At 39.4% G+C, this 23,012-nt stretch overlaps 1 protein-coding gene across 4 annotated transcripts in view; it reads right to left on the reverse strand.

Annotated features, from left to right (window-relative positions):
* CACNB4 (calcium voltage-gated channel auxiliary subunit beta 4) overlaps window positions 1-23,012 on the reverse strand; it is a 253,636-nt gene that overhangs the window by 15,559 nt on the left and 215,065 nt on the right. For all 4 annotated transcript variants that reach the window (XM_043576711.1, XM_043576712.1, XM_043576714.1 and 1 more), the window contains 3 exons: window positions 15,108-15,217; window positions 9,346-9,497; window positions 6,701-6,796 (listed from right to left, as the gene is read on the reverse strand). In XM_043576711.1, the coding sequence (XP_043432646.1) occupies window positions 6,701-6,796; window positions 9,346-9,497; window positions 15,108-15,217 (358 nt within the window). The remainder of the gene's footprint in view (window positions 1-6,700; window positions 6,797-9,345; window positions 9,498-15,107; window positions 15,218-23,012) is intronic.

Raw genomic sequence — 23,012 nt, forward strand, 5'->3', positions numbered from 1 at the left:
ACTCATGCTATCTCTCTCTCAAAATAAATAAATAAACTTAAAAAAAAAAAGAGAGAGAGAATCTTCACCTGTGAAACCCAAGCTTCTCTTTCCAGGAGGATATATAATGACCAGTTTGCTGCCATTCACTATCTGATGCTGACTTTGACCAAGTCTTAGGTTCTTTGGAAAGCCAATTCACCTCTCTTGGTCTCAGTTCCCTCCTTTGAAAAATGAGGAGGTTGGACTGGATCAATCTTTCCCCTAAAAGTGTTCCACGAAACACTAGATCCATAGGATGCTCTGTGGAAAAATGGTTCCACAGTCAACATTTAAGGGAAACACTGTATACTATCCTGATGGAGATATAAAACACTCATTAGCATATTAAGGCAACTGTAGTAGAGAAATCAGTTTATCTTTGTTTACATAAGTTGTCTCTTCAAACATTTTTGGTATCAGAACTCTCCCCATAGCACCTGCTGACATCACATGGAGATCATATTGGGAAGAAAACACTCCAGGAAATACTACACTGGCTGCTTTTCAAGGTTCCTTTCTGCTTCAACGATCCCTGAGCCTAGGATTCATTTTTCTGGCTACAGAGAGCTAAGTTTTTTCAGCACTATTTTAGACTTCCCTTTCTAAAGACTGCTGCCTTTAATTTCTTAGCAATGTGCGACTCTGCCAGTATAATTTGCTGACTTTTCAGATTGGAGATGTAGTGGCCAATTAAGCAAGTTGTAAACTCTCCTAGAGGAACTAAAATGACACAGTGATCACCAGTCTTTCAGTGACAATTATAATCATGGTCTTAAAGTAAAGTAGGGACAAATGCAGATACATTTTTAAATTACTACTAGTTTTTATAATCCAAAGATTTTTTTTCACATGTGCCAACATAGAGTGTAAAATTCCTTCTTAGCATTACAAATGCTATTCAAACAATATCAAATGAACATGTTTAATAATGTAAACAGTGTTTAGAAAATATTAAATACAAAGTAACCTTACTTATCCAGACTGCTTGTTTAATATTTCAGGTTATCCGATCAATTACATAAAACAAGAATTTGCTGCAGAGGGGAGCCTGGGTGGTTCAGTCGATTGAGCGCCCCACCCTGGATTTCGGCTCAGGTCATGATCTCACGGTTTGTGGGTTTGAGCACTCACAGTGTGGAGCCTGCTTGGGATTCTCTCTCTCTTTCTCTCACACTGACCCTCTCCCTCATGTGCACGCACATCTGCCCATGCTATCTCCCTCTCTCTAAGTAAATAAACTTAAAAAAACTTTTGCTGCTGAGACATAATAGAGCAAGACTGTCTCCCAAGTGCCTGAGGCTGTGTGAGATTCCTGACATGTGGACGAGTCCTAAGGGACCTCACAGTATTATTTGCACTTAAGTATGAGCCTATATGTTCTTGGTTCCAGCTATTTCAGAGGTAACAGATGCATTATATACACAACTATTCAATTTTCAGCCCTCTCAGAAGCTAAAATGCCTCAGTTTTAATAGGACACAAGTATTTTCTCTAATAGTCATGAGGAATAAATATTAATAAACTCATTCTCATAAAAAGATCAAACTAAAAAGAAACAAGTTTAATTCACCTAGAAAGTATCTCAAGAAATCACTTACTAAGACTTCTAAAACATTACTCACCGAGACTTATGTATATATTAGCCTAAACCAGTGGTTCTCGACCAGGAGTGATTTTTTTTTTCCCCTAAAGGACATTTGGCAATGTCTCGAGACATTTTGGTGGTCACAATTTGGAAGTTGTTGCTGGCCAGGGATGCTGCTAAACATCCCACAACGCATAGGACAGGTTCCCATAACAAAGAATTATCCAACCTAAATGGTCAATGGTGCTGAATTGGAGAAACCCTGATCTAAACCACTCTTTTGGGTTGGCTGGCTGGCTCAGGTGGAAGAACATGTGGCTCTTGATCTCAGTGTCATGACTTCAAACCCTGTGCTGGGTGTAGAAATTACTTAAATAAATAAAACTTAAAAAAAACACTTTTAATCTATAAGACATTTCTGAAGTAATATCTGTAAGGATATTATGATCTACCAAATTGTTTGCTAAGAGCTGACTTAGTCAACTGCAATCTATTTTTTAAAAAGTGAAGTGTAGTTGACATATTCTATCAGGACACACTGATTTGACAATTGTATACATTACAGAATGCTCACCACAAGTGTAGTTGCCATCTGTCACCATAAAAAGTTATTACAAATTATTGACTATATTCCCTATGCTGTACTTTTCATCCCCATGGCTTATATTCATTTATAACTGGAAGTTTATACCCTGTAATCCCCTTCACCTATTTCCCCTGCCTCCCCTCTGGCAATCATCAGTTTGTTCTCTGTATTTGAGTCTGTTTTCTCCTCTTGTAGCCAACTGGAATCTTATTAGATTATACAGTCCTTGAAGGCAGGCACGTGCCTTTGAATCCCTAGCACCTAGCAAGGTAACAGGCCTAATGCTTGAATAATATTTGCTAAATGTCATTCTTGTAAGTGAGCCACATGGAATTGAGATGACCAAATATTTGAGTTTGTCTGACTTAACCATACGGTGACGTGGATACTATGTCCTCAGACATGCTCACGGACCATCGGTAGAAGTATCTGATCTTAATGCCATTTTGTTTGTTTGTTTGTTTGTTTAGCTTCTTTTTTTTTAATTCAATTTTTAATTTTTTAAAATTTACATCCAAATTAGTTAGCATATCGTGCAACAATGATTTCAGGAGTAGATTCCTTAGTGCCCCTTACCCATTTAGCCCATCCCCCCTCCCACAACCTCTCCAGCAACTCTCAGTTTGTTCTCCATATTTATGAGTCTCTTCTGTTTTGTCCCCCTCCCTGTTTTTATATTATTTTTGTTTCCCTTCCCTTATGTTCATCTGTTTTGTCTCTTAAAGTCCTCATATGAGTGAAGTCATATGATTTTTGTCTTTCTCTGACTGACTAATTTCACTTAGCATAATACCCTCCAGTTCCATCCACATAGTTGCAAATGGCAAGATTTCATTCTTTTTGAGTGTCAAAAAGAATGATCTTAATGACATTTTGAAACAATGAGGATATCACTTTACTTGACATATTTTTTGCTTTTAAAATTTAAAAAAAATTTTTTTAAATGTTTATTTTTTAGAGAGAGAGAAACAGAGCACAAGCAGGGGAGGGACAGAGAGGGGCAGAGAGAGAGAGAGAGAGAGAGAGAGAGAGAGAGAGAATCCAAAGCAGGCTCCAGGCTCCGAGCCATCAGCACAGATCCCGACCCGGGGCTCAAACTCACAAACCGTGAGATCATGACCTGACCCGAAGTCAGACGCATAACCCACTGAGCCACCCAGGTGCCCCTCTGCTTTTTTTAAATACTCTTCTCTTCCTTGGGCTCCATGGCCTTCATGGTTTCACTAACATCTCTACACTGATTACTTCCAAAATCTAGATAGAATCAGTCTTGCAGTTGAAAAGGGTCTTAGACACTATATCCTTCAGCCTTCACCAGAAGAGATTCCTCCCACATCTTGACATCTGTTTCTAGAGGCCACTCCACCTCCACCCTGCCTTCAAATGAATGCAGTGAGAGACTAGGAGCTCAGTACTTAGAAAGGCATCCCATTCTTCCTGGCATTTGCATTTGAGTAGACTTGTAAAATGCCTTGCTCCTTGTGGATGAGTCTGCTCACTCTGTCCAGTGAAATTAGACACACCTACCTGCTCTCTAGTCAACACAGATCTGCTCCCAAAACTTCTGCAGATCTTGGGGCCACCTCAGGGACCTCACAGAACTAGGCTGCCTGCACAGCGTAGACCCTTCTACCTCTCTGAAGGTAGATATGATCAACAAATTTTGAGGTATTAATCTGTGTTTCTCCTTTTGTATTTCCCCCTTTTCTTTTCTACCACTCATGCAGGTGGCAGGGTCTGGGCTTCCTTGTCTGGGGGGCAGGGGAGGGGGTGCTATGGCAGGAAATTGCCAGCTCTCCATTTCCCTTCCTGGGTTTTGTTTCCCAAAAGCCTAAATTGGTTGGAGAGATTTTGCTAACTGACTTAGGAAACAATAGAAGGTGGGGATGCTTTTAGATACAACAAAAGCAAAGAGGAAGTTCCGTTAATAGCAACAGTGGGGGAAAAGAGGGAGACACCTCCTCTCCCCCAGACATGGAAGAGAAAGGAACTCTCCTGCCAATGTCCCAGAGAGGAGGCGCTTATCTAAAGATTCCCTGCCTTACCAAAGATTCTCTGTTCCAGATGAGGTTTGATGCAGCAGAATATCCATCCTTAAGGACCACATGGGCATGGCCAATGGTTGTCTGAACTGGAACTCCCCCCCACAACTCCCTCAACTTCCTCACCAACCCCCACCCTACCCCACCCCCAGCCCCCATCCCTGCCCAGTTGAGGTCTTTGTTCTGCCCTGAAGATATTTCTTGCACAGCAAAGTTGGGGCCAAAGATTCACCTGCACTACACAGCTCTGTGCAGAGGTAGAGAGGCATGGGAAACAGAGCTTTGTTGGAGTCAGACAGATCTAGGGTTGAATCTTGGGGGTCATTTACTAATTGTCACCTCCAACAAATTTCTTAGTCAGGGACTTAGCTTCTTTCCCTTCTAGAAAGCAGGGATAGTGTTATCTACTAGAGTACTCTCAGATTTCCTGGAAAATTTGCTGTGATGAGTGAAGTCAGCAGAAACCCCGGGATGGGGGTTAGGGGACCTTGGCACCTGCCAGAACCACTACAGCATTCAAGCCAAGGCCACGCTCTCCACAGGCTCCTCCTAGCCAGTGCCTGAGCACAGCGTGGGGACTAGAGCCTGGACATTTCTGCCAACATGTGACAAACATGCAAGAAATCTGCATCTCAGTCTGAGGCTCCTTCTATCCATTTCTCCTTCCTTCCTCCTTTCCTTTCATGAGATTAGACTTAACGTGTGATCAGAAGGCTCTCCCGCCTTGTTCTGCCCCCTTTCTCAGGCATTTTCTCCAATCAATTTTCAGTTCTAATTCCATTTAGGTGTCTGCTTCCCAGAAGACCCAAACTGATACAACTCTACATAAAACTATTCTAAAAATTGGAAACAATAGCATAGTTCCTAGCTTTTGGTAACTGTTCGATAAAGGTTAACATCCTTTAGCTGGGAAAGATTATAGAGTCAGGGCTGGGTAATACATTCTTCAATATACATGTAGTGCTTTAATCATACATTCCATTTTGCAAGTGGACTTCATTCATAGGCCATGTGTAGTGAGGCTTCTTGACATAGCACTCCAACTATCCAAATTATCTGTGGACAGGTAACCAGGCGTGTATATAGGTGGGTGGGGCTGTGAGGGCAGGAAACTGGCTTTGACACCAGATAGATCTAATCTAATCCTAATTTACTGTGTTACCTTAGTAAAATCATTTAACCTCTCTCTCTCTTCAGTCGCTTCATCTACAAATGGGGATAATATTGCCTACTTTACTAGATAACAGTGAAGATTAGAGATAATCTATGTAAAGCATCTAGCACAGTATCTGGCCTATCCAATAAAAGGATGCATCATACTCTTATTGCCTTTCATTCACTCACTCGCCAAAAAAAATATTTACCATAGGCCTACCATAATAAAGGACTGAGATAAAACAGTAAAACGGACAGGGACAGATCCTTACAGAGCCTGGCAGGTTAGGCATGGCACAATGCAAAGTACATCCAATAATTATAACAGAAACACCTAGATGGTGCTTAGTATGTGCCAGTCCCTGTTCTAAGAGCTAAGAGTCACTCGTTGAATCTTTATACCAACCCAGTGAGGTAGACACTTGCTGAAGATTACATAACTAGTGTGGACTTGAACACAGGCAATTTGGCTCCACAGTCCATACTTTTTACAGCTATGCTGTATTGTCTTTCTAAACATCTGAACTAGATTTTATGCTTCTACAGAGCATAAATGATCCTTACACAAGTATATGAAAAAATCTAGTGAATCAAATCAGTAGGAAAGACAGTTATTTCCTTTAGACAAACACAGGCACAGAAGTAGTAAATCAGCTGAGCAGGAGTAGACATTGATCAGCCACTGGTGACCCATATGATAGCAGTTATGTCCCCCAACACCCACCAAAATCTCTGCCATTTTCTTGGCTTCCAACTCAGCAGCTGTTTTCTGGCAATGGGACTAGGAGTAGAGTTGCTATAATATGGTTTTTCATTTTTCTTAACCCTGACTTCTTCTTTATCTGCTATAACCACAGGGCTCTTCTTGTTCCCATAAATTCTCAACCTTCAAGGCCCTATCTTTTCTGCCTACTGGAACTTCCTGGCAGAAAAGTTAAAGAAAAGTCAAATCAGTATGTTTTATTTTTCTTCTTTGTTCATAAAAGTGCCGACATGACTGGATTAAGTAGTTTGCTGAGTGTTTGCGAGGTAATCAAGGTAGCAGGCAAGGACATCAGACGCTGAACACTAGGTTTAGTTCTTACTACATGGCAGACACCCCCCGTTTCTGGATGCCTGAATGTAGCCAACATGACAGCAGCAGTTTGTTTGAAAAATACCTTAATGTTTACGACAACATGTCATTGCCATCATTCTAGAACAAAAATGGCAATGGTAACATGAAAACAAACAACAACAACAACAACAACAAAACCACCACTCTCTCCTGTCTAGGCAAGAATGATTATGACTAAACACGATGGTACTTACTGGGGGGCATTGTGCAAGTTTATCAGCTGCCACCAGTTGAACATTTAAGTGTTTACTTTGGGACTTTCCTCTAGATTTAATCAACCGCTGTAAAACCTGATAGAAGAAGACATAAATCAACAAGTTAAAAGAAAACTAAAAAAAAAAAAAGACAAGATCTTTTAAATAGTCTGTTTAAGCCCTGAGTATTAATAGAGAAGAAATACAATATGAAAAACCATATATATATATATAGAAACTCTGTAATGACATCACCCACTTACACTGGCTCTCAGTTATAGTGGATTTGATAGGTTCATCCTATTCTCGCTCCGTGTGAGGCCTTGGTGGGATCTTGAATTCCCGCCCTAGATTTTACCCAGAGAGTTCAAAGAGAGCCCTGCAAAAGTGGAGGAACTGATCTGTACCAGGTCATTTATGTCCATATTCAGTTGAGTAATATTTTAGTTCACTATCTCAATGTTAGATAAATATCAGTCATTTATATATTTGGTTCTTTGGGTCACTGATAATTATTAAGGTGTTCCAGTTTAACTTTACCTTAATAAGAATGATTTTATGATAGAAATCTAGGCAAAACATTTGCACTGGCATATTGCTACATATAAACCAGTGAATATCTGTTCTATAAAGGCTATAACCGCATTTGCCATATACTCCCCTCTCCCTTACTTTTTAAAGCTGAAACAGGGTTCTTCCCCCAAAACAGTACTAGTCAGTGAGGCTCTATGATAACTCAGTGCATATATCCATAGTTACCCCTGTTCCTACACTTAATGACCCCATGGTGACTGGAGCAGGGGTGATGGAGGTTAAAATCTATTCTACTGCAGTGAAGGATGCTTGAATCTCCTTCAGTTCTGGGCCAAATAGACCTCCAGGTGGTCAAGGCAATTTCAATCCATTCTAATGGTTCTCCAAAGGCCCAGGTTTGGTCAGGATCCCCAAATCCATCCTGTGCAGAACCAGTGCCCAGAGAGATGGAAAGCTGAGGGGTTGGGGAAGGGCACAGCTTCTCTAGACATTCTCCACCTGTGACAGATGACTGGTTGGAAGCTGAATTGGCATTTTAGCACTAAACTGCACTCTTGGAGGCATTGAAAATAAACTAATTATTAAGCTTGTACCTCTCTAGAATATCTATTTCACATTACTTATTACAGTATCATCTACCTTTGCGGCATAAAGACACATGGCAGATATCCCATTGTGTTTAATCACAGCGTATCTTATTCCTTAAAGAAGCCAATCTAAGCATATATATACACACATCAATTACTTTTCCATAATAGATTCTATACAGTAATGTTTGACTCTATACACGATAAATGTAGATTCCTTTCTTGAATTACATACTCTCTCAACTGGGGAGAGAAGATAGGTGTTACAAGAATCAATACTACTCAAGACATTTACTAGGACAGAACATAAGTCTCTGAAAAGCCATACTTTACTTTTCCTCACCTTTCTTAATCTTTTGTTTCTATTTTGCTCTTGCATAACTGCCCAGTTGGGGAACCACAACAGACAGGGAACTTCTTTAAAACAATGGCTAGGGGCGCCTGGGTGGCGCAGTCGGTTAAGCGTCCGACTTCAGCCAGGTCACGATCTCACGGTCCGTGAGTTCGAGCCCCGCGTCGGGCTCTGGGCTGATGGCTCAGAGCCTGGAGCCTGTTTCCGATTCTGTGTCTCCCTCTCTCTGCCCCTCCCCCGTTCATGCTCTGTCTCTCTCTGTCCCAAAAATAAATAAATGTTGAAAAAAAAAAATTTAAAACAATGGCTATTCTTTATTTGCTATCTTAGGATTTCTAGAAGCTGTACAGACTACAGGAATTAAAAACCACCCATTAAAAAGGGCCTCAAATGTGGAGAAACGGGAACCCTCTTGCACTGTTGGTGGGAATGCAAACTGGTACAGCCACTCTGGAAAACAGTGTGGAGGTTCCTCAAAAAATTAAAAATAGACCTACCCTATGACCCAGCAGTAGCACTGCTAGGAATTTACCCCAAGGGATACAGGAATACTGATGCATAGGGGCACTTGTACCCCAATGTTTATAGCAGCACTCTCAACAATAGCCAAACTAAATGTCCATCAACCGATGAATGGATAAAGAAATTGTGGTTTATATACACAATGGAGTACCACGTGGCAATGAGAAAGAATGAAATATGGCCCTTTGTAGCAACGTGGATGGAACTGGAGAATGTGATGCTAAGTGAAATAAGCCATACAAAGACAGATACCATATGTTTTCACTCTTAATGTGGATCCTGAGAAACTTAACGGAAACCCATGGGGGAGGGGAAGGGAAAAAAAAAAGAGGTTAGAGTGGGAGAGAGCCAAAGCATAAGAGACTCTTAAAAACTGAGAACTAAATGACAGTTGATGGGGGGTGGGAGGGCGGGGAGGGTAGGTGATGGGTATTGAAGAGGGAATCTTTTGGGATGAGCACTGGGTGTTGTATGGAAACCAATTTGACAATAAATTTCATATATTAAAATAAATAAATAAATAAAATTAAAAAAAATAAAAAGGGCCTCAATAAGATACTCTCCTTACTCATGAACAAAAAAAGCACAGAGCAAAGACTATTTCAAAAGAAATGAGCTTCTAATTCTTAAGGCAGAAATGAGGTAATTACCTTTGGAGATGAAACTTTAACATGAACAATAATTGGCGCTAAAGAAGTCTTTATAAGCTGTGCTGGGTGATTGATGGTGTCTGCGTCAAGAACAACCAGTTGCAAAGATCTTGCCAACTCAAAGATTCTTTCAATTTCACTTTGCACTTCCGCTAAAAGGAGAAATAATAAACAACAGGACATGGTTATTTTTATTAATTAGTTCTTATATGTAAAACCATTTAAAACCATTTGGATGTTTGTCTATATTGCACAACAGAACATTCTGAATTTCATGCTTCTGTTAACTTAAGATCTTTCCTAAAGAGAGAGAGATGGGTTGCGTTTTTCATAAAACCAAAAAATTGGTGGAAAAAAATTGAGATGGCTCTCTTGACTCACTTCTTACACTTGCCCTGATATTCAGCTACTTATATAGCTATGTTGTTTTTGATTATTGCTTTGTTCCAAAGAACTTTTATTTTAGCTATAAAAGCTAAAACCACAATTAGGAAAGAATTGAAATACATGCAGAGCAACATTGCATAGAAAGCAAATTATACTGAAATATTCCAGCTAAGCAAGAATTTATATATCGATATTTTGTGAATATGTTTTTAAAAAAATCCCACAATTCATCTGTTTTGACTGATGTGCACATTTTTGTATCCAGGGTTAAATGTTCTGGGTCTACACTTATGTTAACAAACTGCTACGCTTTAATTCAAGTATTAGGGCCAGTACACTTGTTCTAAGGCATAATCTTCAGCATTAAAAAGAAAAACAACTAAGGCCAATTATATTATAAATGCTGCAATGCCTTGAGAATGCAAATCTATTCAATTGGCTGTAACAGCCATGTGACTGAAATCTCTGTGTGAATCTGGTCGAATAAAAAAATCTAGTTATTTGTCTGAAGTACTCTAGCTATTTTTAAAGCAAAGCAGATTACCTATAAAAACATAATACATCTTTCTAAAACATAAAAAACTTTTTCACATATGTTTTATAAATCATCTGACTTACTGGGTCATGTGTAAAGTCTGAATTAGACTACTTAATTTTCAGAGAGATGATCTTATTTTGCTTTTTACTTACTTTTATTTTTGGCCTATTTATTACAGGCATGACCCAGCAATGTTGTAATCTCATTTAAATTACACAGAGCAGACAAGTTACCTAATTTAAATAACTTCAAAGATGGCCTAAGTAAGAGCTGATGTTGCTCTAAAAATAACTCTAGAAGAGTTTCTACCACAATGTTGTGATTTGTTTTGCTTATCCAGTATACATTCAAGTTCACGTCACCCACCACAAGCCAAAACCTTCCATAACCAAACATACAGACAAGGTGTGTGGGATCATGGATGTTCAAGACTATCATGTAACTCTAATTTGGGGGGCTTTGCATAATAGCATAAAATTCTGACTTCCCACCAAATCACTGATGTTTAATGCATGATTTGTATTAGAAATATGAATTTAGAGAGTCAACATAGCAATCATTGTTCATATCATCCAATTCCAATGGTCTGAAAGATGTCATGTTACTTTGGACTGTGACTAGCTCTCAAGGTATTTATGTAAAGAATCTGGACAATTCGGCGTATTTGCAAAATTCTTCTGAAGTCACCTAGTACATTTGTCAATAATAAATAACATACCCATCCCTTTTTTCTCACATGTCAAAAACACTTTTTAAAAAAAGAGATCTTTCTTATGAGAGAAGTTCAGAAAATAAATTTTATTTTTATTGTAGTATATCTCAGCCTCAGGCTGTTGGGGTGTGTTCTCCATTTGTTGTTGTCATTAAATTGACACTGGTTTAAGGTAACTCCTGGCCAGGACTGTTGTAGAACAAGTCTGCATTGCTTTAAGTTTCAAATCTGAATACAACATTTTCTCAAGTAGCAAAATGGCAGTGAGGCAAACTGGACTGCTCTGATATAAAGAATCCTTGAGACACACTGTGTAAATAACTCAGAAATGCCTGGGCCTTATTTACTCTACACCAGCAATGAGATAAGTGTGGTTTTTGACCTGTGCGGAGGGCAAGCACATCCACAGCTTAGGCAACACAAAACTCTTAGGCAATGGCATTCCAGCACAAGTGGAGAGGTGATCAGGCAAGCAAGCCAGGAGGCTGCACACGGCCACCCTATATACTAGAGTGGGTCCCTATGTGGATAATAGGTATATAGAATTCAATACCTAAACTGTCTGAGAAAGAGAATGGCATGTGTATCTACATAGCTCATTTTTCTTAAAAACTTGGAGCAAGCCCAGCAATCCTGACTTTCCATGCTGATTCTCAGAAGGTTCCAAAGGAAGTTTCACCATGATCTTACTACAGACAAATGGGGCTCTGAGAAATTTGGACTATGATGCTGGAGGGACCTCAATGAACACTTCTATAACTTGACCACAACTGATCTAGATCCACTTCTCTCTAGCATCTCTGACACCTGTGATCTTTCTTATATCCAAATGCTTAAACTACTTCAATGCCTCCTTTGGGTTCAAAACAACATTGCCCAAAGTGAATACCCTGGAACACTAATCCCGTAAGATATCCTAAGGGGAAAAAGAGATTTTTTTTTGCAGGCTATAATAATTTCTTTTGGAATTTCAAACATGCATTACCCTTTGTATCTTAATGGCTCTTCGAAGTCTTGCAGTAAAGAAATCTGCCAATTGTTTAATCCAAATTTCCAAATTTATCTGACTGAGGAAAATGTTTGGATATAACAACTATTAGTATCTTTTAGAACCCACATTTCATAGAATCTACCTTGGAGGAGGTTTCTTTAGCAAGGCATACTAGAGCCCTAACATACTAGCCTCAACATACTTTTTCAGTCTCTTTCCCTGTTGCTCTCAAACCATGCCACCCACTCTCTTTTTTTAAGTATGCTGTGCACAAACTATTTATTTATCACCTACACAGTGTTTTTTACATGTTGATGCCTTTGGACATTCTTGTCTTCCATGAAGAACCAGTTCAAATATAACTTCTTTGAACTCTTCTCTTTCACCTCTTACTCCCTACACTTCTTTCTTTATACCCCTAGCTTTTTGTTCATAAATCTATTATCAGACAGTATTTTAACCACCTGTCCCTTCTTTCTGTTGGCTTATAGGTAAGACACTTTGTCTTTAGTTATGTTTGTACTTACTAAGTCTGGCATAATTTGTGGCATATAACAATAACCATGTGATGAGGAAATCTACAAATGTGCATTAACAAGCAGGCAAATGGACATAAGTGGCTCACATAGGGATTATTATAATAGATTTCCATTAAATTAATTCCAATGGCTATAGGTGTATGAATTTACAAAGCAAAGGAAAAAACCAGTGAACTGACACTGCCTTGTTTCTTCATCAATATTTACACTAGCTCCACTCCACTGACTGAAACAGGTGACTAGATTACACAGAATGACTTCAAAGAATGTCCATAAAACCGTTGGCTGGTATAGATGGTTAGAGTCAGGCAACGTCACTTATGCACCTAAGTGTTTTTTAGCCTCTCATTATTTATCAGAAGAAGAAGTAATTAAAAGTCAAAGGCACTTTGTGGAGTGAGGAGAGTGGAAGAGGGAAGAACAGAGAACAGATGCTTGTTCAAGAAATCTTCAGTCTAACTTTTCCAAAGAAGACATCCAGATGGCCAACAGACACACGAAAAGATGCTCAACATCACTCATCATCAGGGAAACACAAATCAAAGCCACACTGAGATATCACTTCACACCGGTCAGAGTAGCTGAAATGAGCAAATCAGAAAACAACAGATGCTGGTGAGGATGTGGAGAAAAGGGAATCTTCTTGCACTGCTGGTGGGAATGCAAACTGGTGCAGCTGCTCTGGAAAACAGTGTGGAGGTTCCTCAAAAAATTAAAAATAGAACTACCCTATGACCCAGCGATAGCACTACTAGGAATTTACCCAAAGGATATATATATATAGGAGTGCTGATACATAGGGGCACTTGTACCCCAATGTTTATAGCAGTACTTTCAACAATAGCCAAATTATGAAAAGAGCCTAAATGTCCATCAACTGATGAATGCATAAAGAAGATGTGGTTTATATATACAATGGAATACTACTTGGCAATGGGAAGGAATGAAATCATGCCATTTGCAGCAATGTGGATGGAACTGGAAGGTATTATGCTGAGTGAAATAAGTCAGTGAGAAAAGGACAGATATCATATGTTTTCACTCATATGTGGATCTTGAGAAACTTAACAGAAGACCACATGGGAAGGGAAGGGGGAAAAATAGTTACAAACAGAGAGGGAGGGAGGCAAACCACAAGAGACTCTTAAATACAGAGAATAAACTGAGGGTGGATGGGGGAGGGTGGCGGCGAGGGGAAAATGGGTGATGGGCATAGAGAAGGGCACTTGTTGGGATGAGCACTGGGTGTTGTATGTAAGCCAATGTGACAATAAATTATATTCATAAAAAAAAGAAATCTTCAGTCTAATTTGGCATCCTTGTCTCTCACAGTATTTAACTTTAGTCACCTAATCTGATTCATCATCATCAACTCTTCCATTGTTACCACCTCAAGGTCAAAATTACTGTCTCTTTAAGAGTGTTTCACTCAGCATGTGAGGGATCTAAATACAAAACTAAGGAAAGAACCACTGATGTCCAAGCTCCTGCCTTCACAAGAACAAACAACTATTCATTTGGTACGTTTAACATTCTTTTTATAAAGCAACCATGCAGCAGACATTTATTGAACAATTACCATGTGCCAATCCCATGCTAGGAATATACAGATGATACTTTGTAGCCTGTTTGCAATCTGTACAATTCTTAGTGCAGGGCCAAGGTATAGCCTTCAATGAATTCTCGATGGGATGTTTAGGCATGCAAGCGATCTTGGAATTTTTTTGTTTTCTATCATCATCTCAGTAGTTTAAGAAAATATAGTGACAGAGAAGACCCTTATCTTTCCCACTCTGCCCATAAGGGAGGAGGTAGCAAAACAAACTGCCCTCAGAATGTGAATGCAAAGCAGACTCCTAGAAAGTTATAAGTGGACTGCACCACTCTTGGCAATCATAGAAACCACAAACAGGCTTTTGAGATGAATGTCATGATTGCCCAGCAGTGTGGACTTGTTTGTGTGGATGGTAATTCCATCTTCCACAGCCCTGCTCATAACATGGTGTTATGTAGCTAACAATATAAGGTGTCTTCCATTTTCCATCATGGTGAGTTTCATAATTCTTTCTAACTAGTGCTCCAGGAAAGACACATTTAAACTCCCTACATGTTATTAATGCTCATTGCTATTTCCACTTAAAGATGCGACTGTTCTGGATACTACCAGCTAGCAGCAGAAGCTATACTAAGACACCGTTATCTAGCTTTCTTCTAAAGATCTGAGAAAGTTGAACATCTCATTTCTTTTCATGTCAGCTGTGACTCAGGTATGGCATATCATTAGCATCACTGAGAAACTTGGGCAGAGTAGAGATGAGTGCTTTCACGTGGTTAGGCAGTAGCAGACCAGGGGAGCCCAATGAGGGTTCTTCCCACCAGACTACTGATTAACTAATTGACTAGAGCTGAGACAGAGGAGGCTCTGGCTGTTGAAGGAGTCTGCTCCCTTCTTTTCCATGATAGCATTCTCTTCAGTTAATCAGCACTTCCCCATTCAGAATGGGGAGAAGACTGGAAAAGACATTCACAAGTGAAACATGTGTCATCCCACTCCGAAAACACAGCTTGGAGAAGTACCATATTTGAACATCTTACCTAAGCTGGACCGAGTGTTCGAACGTTCAATTATTGCTCGCTTGCTGGGATTATTTAGGACAGACCTCTTAGCAAGAGAAATGTCAGCTGTCACTCTTGTTATTGATATCCTATGAATAGGAACACAGAACAGAACAAGCCAGTAGAAATGTTATGGGGCTCTCAAGTGATTTATAGCCACAGTATTTAGTAACCACTTTACATACTGCATTGCAACCACAGTATAATAAACATCGCCACAAGTATTTTAAATAGGCTTTGGCTAGTATTAAAAATATAAGTCAGGTATAATGGAGGAAGGTTCTGGCTATTTAACCAAAACAAAAAGCAAACCTGTGGTTAAAAACAAAGCTCTTCCTCCACTACTGTCTAGCTTGTCAAATTCTCTTTATAACGCACACCACACCAGGAGGGAATCAAAATATGTGAATAAACATGCTCTTTCTAGGAAGCATCAATACAATTTCCCTACACTTCACAGTTGATTTGCTCTTGAATAAGACCTTCAGGAACTACAAATGTTCTGCCCAGGCATATCAACCAGAGGGGAAAACCCTGTTCATTTTCATCAACACTCAACCAGTTGGTAGTGATGTTGTATTCCTGATGCCTAACAGTTAATTCATGATACAAGAAGCATCTCTCCACGAGCCCAAAGGAATGTTTCATTTCGAAGAATATGGAAAATATGACTTCTATTCTGCCTGCACAAGATCCGTCAGCATATTTGCTTAGGACTCTGAATGCATAAAGTGGAAAGACATAAGACACTATAGTTGAGGGCAATGTGAGGATTGCGCCCAGATTTTGGCAAGTCAGAAAGTTTCCTGAAGTTACACAAGAGAAGAATAAAGCAAAGAAGTTGCAGATGAACAAAGAGAGGAGTCCATATGCATATGATTTATCAAATGAGAATCTCTGGAATTTACAGCCTTAAAATTATTTTAAACCGTGACGGATGAATTTCAGGTTATTATCTACCTGTAGAATGCAAAGCATGCCTCTCTAAGCCAGTTACTGCCCCCATGGACCTTTCCCCATTCTCATTTTCAGAGCTTCGGCAGAGTTCTGGAATGGAGACAAGAGAGTAGTGCCCCTTCCTTTTTTGCTCAGTGCACCCATTTGCCTTCATTTTTATATTCCTTTGGCGACTGGTGCAGGGAAGAGGTAGAGTTGATATCAATTACTGAGCCATAGTTTTGGTATACTATCAGCACTCTCAGGAGACTCTTCACCTGACTTCAGTGACCCAAAGCCTTAAGGAAAATTTAAAGTATTCCTTGTCACAAATGGTTCTTTAAAGCTATACAGGCTATCTAAAAGTTCTGATACCATTTTAACGCAAAGCACCTTCTTGTGTCATTGTATTGTATTTATATGCTGTAGATGGTCAGTGAGTTTTAAATTCTTAATGTTTTTAGAATTTTTAGTCACTAATAAATTATTGGAGTCATCTTCATATTATCTTCTACAGAAACCAAGAGTTTTGTGAAATACCTCTGGGCCACTGAGAACACCAAGGGGAGGCTGAGTTGGCAGACCTCCAACTTTCCTACCTTCCATGTCAGGCAAACGCCTCTGCATTTCTGTTTTCTACATTGGGGCTTTATATATGATTTCCTTGTAAAAAGCTGCCCAACTGCTAAAAGACATTGGAAAACACTGGTCAAGTACAACTGCTTCATTTTACCAAGAAAACTGAGACACAGAGAGGAAGTTCCACATGATTAGTTAGAGACTAAGAAGACCTGAAACACAGGCCCCCAAGCACCAGGCCAATCCTTAGTCACCTGAGTGATGATAAGTCTCACAGAGCTTCAGTTTTCTTCTCCAGCAACCCCAAATCCCCAGATGTAAGCCAAATCATCAAGTGCAGATGCAATCAATCTTGGCCATGTGCAGAGAAGTGGTCAGGACTTTAGTCAGCTTAAAGTCAAGGGAATCCCATGTCTGAGTCTGCATTACTCAGTTGGCTTTTGCAACTTGAAGTAGGAAATCTCACAGGCATCCTGTGTTCACAGCTTCTTTAATTTACAGAATAGAGATTGCTCATTTATTTTTGTGTGTTTGTTGTTTTAAGGACAGAGTTGTTGGTTAGAAACATACAGTCAAGTTCCAGAGCAATTCAAATACATGACTGGAGGCGAATGGGTTAAATTAGGAACAGAATTCAACTTTCTAAAATAAAGACTTTTGAAGGGCCCAAAAAGTCTATTCTGCTTATGGGAGATCAAAATTTGTAGTTCTATACAAGCCAAATAGTGAGTCTTGGTTCTTAAAATTTGAAAGGATTACCACCATACCATCACATATAGAGTTTTATAAGTTTTTACAAGTTTTACAAAAAAGCAAGCAAACAAACAAAATAATAAGACACACACACACCTGCTTCATATATTCTCCAAACAGAAAAAGGTATGGACAATACAGGGTTCTTTTTCTTGTTTTATTTGTCACCAAAATACCAGCGAACTTGTTAATACAAGTTATTTCTTTTAAATTTTTTTTAATGTTTATTTTATTTTATTTTATATTTTTTGAGATAGAGACAGAGCATGAGGATGGGAGGGGCAGACGGAGGCGGAGACACAGAATCTGAAGCAGGCGCCAGGCTCTGAGCTGTCAGCACAGAGCCTGATGTGGGGTTTGATCCCACAAACCATGAGATCATGACCTGAGCCGAAATGGAAAGCTTAACTGACTGAGCCACCCAGGCACCCCAATACAAGTTATTTCTTAATAAAAGTACACATGCATGCATGAAGGAGCTCAGGACAAGATAGACACAGCCCCAGAAACCCTTCAGTAAGACAAAGCAGAGTTTTCTGTTTTCTACTGCAAAGATGCTTACTATTATCAAAATAAAAAACCAAACCCACACTTTTTTTTTGTAAAAGACTCTCCAGAAATATAATTGAATACTTCTAGTTTATATACTTTTTTTAGTTTTATATACTTAAAAAATATTTTATATACTATATATTTTTATATACTAGTTATATATTTCTATTACTTTTTTTAACTTGAAAAATGTCCTTTCCACTTCTTTTCTTGCTGTACTCATTCCCTCCAGTACTTCCACGCATCTTGTTTGATGTATGTTTTTACGAAGTTTCCTAGGAAACTTTTCTGTGACATAGTGTTAGTAGTTACTGGCTGGTCGATTAATGCTAACAGAAGTTCAGCTCCTCAGCAAACTGGGTTTAGTAGCAAATGTCACTGAAAACTAGCAAAAATTGTTCTCTAACTCTAGCAAATCTGAACCCCACCTGTTCTTTATTTCTGTTTTCGAATTCATCATAATTGCCCCAATCTATCATGACCTATGAGTATTAGTTTTTTGAGAAAAGATATTACTTTCAGTTATAACATATCCATTCAAAAATAATTGTTATTTCCATATTGGTTCAGAATGGCTATAAGGTCCTTCTATGCTCTATCCTTGCTACATCTAATATGCAACACTGTTAGTACATTAATTAAAAAAAGATAACTCCTAGTATTCATAGAGAAGAGTATTCCAAAGAGCAGAACAGTGCACTGTCAAGAGAATTGGGATGGAGGGCCTACATAGACCTGAGTATTCTTCCTGGATCTTGCTCTTGCTGGTTGTGTGACCATGGACAAGTCAGATTAGCATCAGAATCCTAATCAACAAAATGGTGATACTGGTCAAAATAGCTACAATTAACAACTCAGGAAACAACGGATGTTGGTGAGGATGTGGAGAAAGAGGATCTCTTTTGCACTGCTGGTGGGAATGCAAACTGGTGCAGACACTCTGGAAACTGTGTGGAGATTCCTCAAAAAATTAAAAATAGAACTACCCTACGACCCAGCAATAGTACTACTAGGAATTTATTCAAAGGATACAGGAGTGCTGATTCATAGGACACATGTACCCCAGTGATTATAGCAGCTCTATCAACAACAGCCAAATTATGGAAAGAGCCCCAATGTCCATCAACTGATAAATGGATAAAGAAGCTGTGATTTACATGTACAATGGAATACTACTTGGCAATGAGAAAGAATGAAATCCTGCCATTTGCAATAATGTGGATGGAACTGCAGGGTATTATGCTAAGTGAAATAAGTCAGAGAAAGACAGATATCATATGTTTTCACTCATATGTGGAATCTGAGAAACTTGACAGAAAACCATGGGAGAAGGGAAGGGAAAAAATAGTTTTAAACAGAGAGGGAGGCAAACTGAAGGTTTAAGGGGGGCAACAGGGGGAGGGGAAAATGGGTGATGGGCATTGAGGAGGGCACTTGTTGTGATGAGCATTGGGTGTTGTATACAAGTGATGAATCATGGGAATCTACTCCTGAAGCCAAGAGCACACTGTATACACTGTATGTTAGCTAACTTGACAATAAATTATATTTAGAAAAAAATAATAAAATAAAATAAAATAAAATAAAATAAAATAAAATAAAATAGTGATAGCAGCTTTGCCAAACTATCTTCTGGGACTGCCAGTAGGGGCAACGAGGTAATATACAAAAGTGCTTTGTTAACCTAATATATAGAAGACAATTACTGCAGATTTGAAGACTTGAAGGGGACAGTTTCTTTATATTCTGTCCTCAAAAAAAAGCAGTCTACCATGAACTCTCCTACCACCAGAGTCCATGGAATTTATATAGACTTTAAGGGGAGGAGAATCAGGTCAGACGTGTTGTAATCAAAACCTGCTAATTTAAGTATTCATGTTTGGCATTAAAGTGTTCAATTTCTTATCTCTAGTGTTTGACCACTGATGAGTCTCCACCTGAAGAGAGAGAATGGTAGAAGGAGACAATAAGAGGGTGATATTGACTTTGAAACAGAAGGTGCTGTGTTGTTCTTTTCCATTTGTTGACGGCAGTTACAAGGTGTTTTGATTCTGCCATGACTTGGCTGCTCTGTTGATAGCATCAAGGGTTCCCATTGCTGTTTATGAACAAACATTACCTCTCTGAGTCTCCTAAGTTGTATTCTCAGCCTCTTTTCTTCAAATTCTTCCTCAAACCCTTTTTAAAAAAGTATTCCCCCTCCCTTTATTTTTATTTTGGAAAGAGAGAGAGAGCGAGGGAGTGTGAGAGGCAGAAGGGCAGAGGGAGAGGGAGAGAGAGAATCTCAAGCAGGCTCCACCCCAGTGCAGAGTCCTGACACAGAGCTCGAACTCAGGAACCATGAGTTCATGACCAGAGCCAAAATCCAGAGTCAGACGCTTAACTGACTGAGCCACCTAAGTGTCCCTCAAACCCTTTTTTCCTTCGAGTGGCCTTTGACTAATAACTTCCTTTAACTTCAGATTTTATCTATGTAGATTACAGGATGTTCATTTAGGATTTTTGGCCACGATCATGTCGATTACAAAGTGTTCAGTAATTGCCATAGAGCTGATCTGATCTAGTCATCAAAATGCCTAAAGCCAGCAATTTTATTGGAATTTGAAACGATTAGCATAGTTCAACAAATGACAGTTGGTTGGACTGCCTGCTGTTCTATGAATGGTATATTCAACCAGCTGAACAAACCTCATCCCAAAGGATGATCCCCAATGAATGTTTGTGGTAGAAAATGAAGAGAGAAAAGTTCCACATCGTTGTGAACCCTGTGTGTTCACCAGGCTGATGCCATCGTACCAGCTGGTTAGGCTCATCTAATTTACGATCTGTGCACAGGCACTGTCACCACATGTGGATATGCACATGGACGAGGGTTCCTCAGGAACTATTTGGTACTATGCTTTTCATATTTCTTCTGCGTATTACAGTTAGGCCCTACAGTAGCAATCATGGCGATAAAACTGTCTAATAAGCAGCTCTCAACGGACCCAAATAATTTCTAAGGTATCAAAAAAGGGCAAGTATGTGATTTTGTAACAATCAAGGTACTGGACTTTAATCCAATTTGTTGAATTACTGTCTAACCAGGATCTGGAAAACAGTACTGAAGAAAGCCTCTTAGCCAATGGATCCATTTTTTGCTCTTTCTGGAAAATAATAAGACTTTCTCTTGACTATTTTGTCTAACCTACTACATTCATAGCCAATGAAACACTGAGTGGGTTTTCATTAGAACATACTGTTTATGCTGTATCACTGTGCTATAGCCTTCTGTGTAATTGTTCTCTTGGCTGGTTTCAGTTAAAGACTATTTGTTGTTTTCACTCTCTTTATTAATTGGTAAAACATAATACAGCAGATTGTCATAGCTCAAAATGTAAGGCTATTTCCCACACAGCAGATGTGTCAGAGTCGGCGTGAAGCTACAAGCACATGGCTTCTTCCTTATCAAAGTCTCTACATACCCTCAACTAATAAATTCATTACTGGTTTTTCTGCAGCACTGTCCTCTTATTATCTGAAAGCAAGTCCACCCTGCTACTCCCACCTTTACTGTCTATCTTCTATCAACTCTGCCATAAATCAGAGCTCTCCAGCACCGAGTCTCTTTCTCTGGCTATTACTTTGGCTGCTGTTGAAATCTTCCTTTTATCTCTAGATCCTCTGCTGTGCCATCAGACCATATGGAACACTTGGCGTTGACATTTCAATCCTATTTCTACTAAAACCATCTTCAACAATGTGTATAAATGCTTGATGCAGCAACTTTACCTGACTCAAAACAAATCTCTGCTGTTACAATCAAATGCACTTCCTCTTTCTGGGCCTGAAAATTGAGGAAGAACCTCAGATGCTTCATTCTTGAAAGTAGTAATTAAGCCATTCACTTTCTCTTTGTGAAATTTTAAAAAATCCCCTTCTTCTTTTCCTTTCCGTCCTACCTTTCAGACAGTTAAAAATACTGTTATTTGTAAGGATGTTACATGGTGATGGAAAGAATCTAACACAAACAGGCTGTGTTATGGGACACGATTGTTCAGCTTGAGGACTGTTACCAGGTCTCATGATGAGGTACAGCTCAGAACTTCCTTAGGTAAAGACAACAGAGGTTAAAACCATGTGACTTCAAGCATAGTTAAAGGAAGTGTGTATGTGTATGTGTGTGTGTGTGTGTGTGTGTGTGTGTGTGTGTGACCAAGAACACAGAAGACTGAGGGGCGCCTGGGTGGCTCAGTTGGTTAAGCATCCAATTTTGGCTCAGGTCATGATCTCGTAGTTCATGGGTTCAAGCCCCACATTGGGCTCTGTGCTGACAGCTCAGAGCCTGGAGCCTGCTTTGGATTCTGTCTCTCTCTCTCTCTCTCTCTCTCCTCCTCCCCCACTCATGCTCTATCTCTCTCTGTCTCTCAAAAATAAACAAACATTAAAAAAAGAAAAAGAACACAGAAGACTGAGCCATGAATGTTAGCTGTCAACAATCCACAGACTGCTGCATGAAGGTAAGGATTAAGGCCCAATCATCAGAAGGCGAGACCAAGACCAATGCTATTAAATTACAGAGTCGGAGTTCAGCTGTTCTTTGCAATGCTTTTTCAAGAAGTGAATTCTCAATAACCAAACATTCTCAAACAGAAGCAGTTTATCCATCTGTTTGTGGTTGCTGAAGCAAAGAGATTAGAATAAAAGAACTTTTACATTTCCTTCCAACCCCAATATTCTAGTATTCAGTGCTTCATTTGTTTTCTTTGAAACCACCTCATTCTCTGTGTATCTTCTGTTTAAAAACAAGGGGGGTGGGGAGAGGAGCAGGATAAATCCAAGGCTTTCTTAGTAAGCCTTTTGGGTACACTAGATGAATGTGGCAGAGACGGTTATTTGTTCAGCAAAATCTATTTCCTCTTCCTCCTGAGCCATGGCTAGACTGCATTTCCCAGCCTGTTTTGTAATTCAGTGTGGACACACAACCAAGTTTTAACCAATGAAAAGTGAGGATTCATGTGCGTCATGTCCAGGCTGGCATGTGCCTCTCCCCACCAGCTGACCGGAGAGCCCCCCTCAGGCCGA

The sequence above is a fragment of the Prionailurus bengalensis genome, chromosome C1, assembly GCF_016509475.1.
Source record: "Prionailurus bengalensis isolate Pbe53 chromosome C1, Fcat_Pben_1.1_paternal_pri, whole genome shotgun sequence".
Lineage (NCBI taxonomy): Eukaryota > Metazoa > Chordata > Mammalia > Carnivora > Felidae > Prionailurus > Prionailurus bengalensis.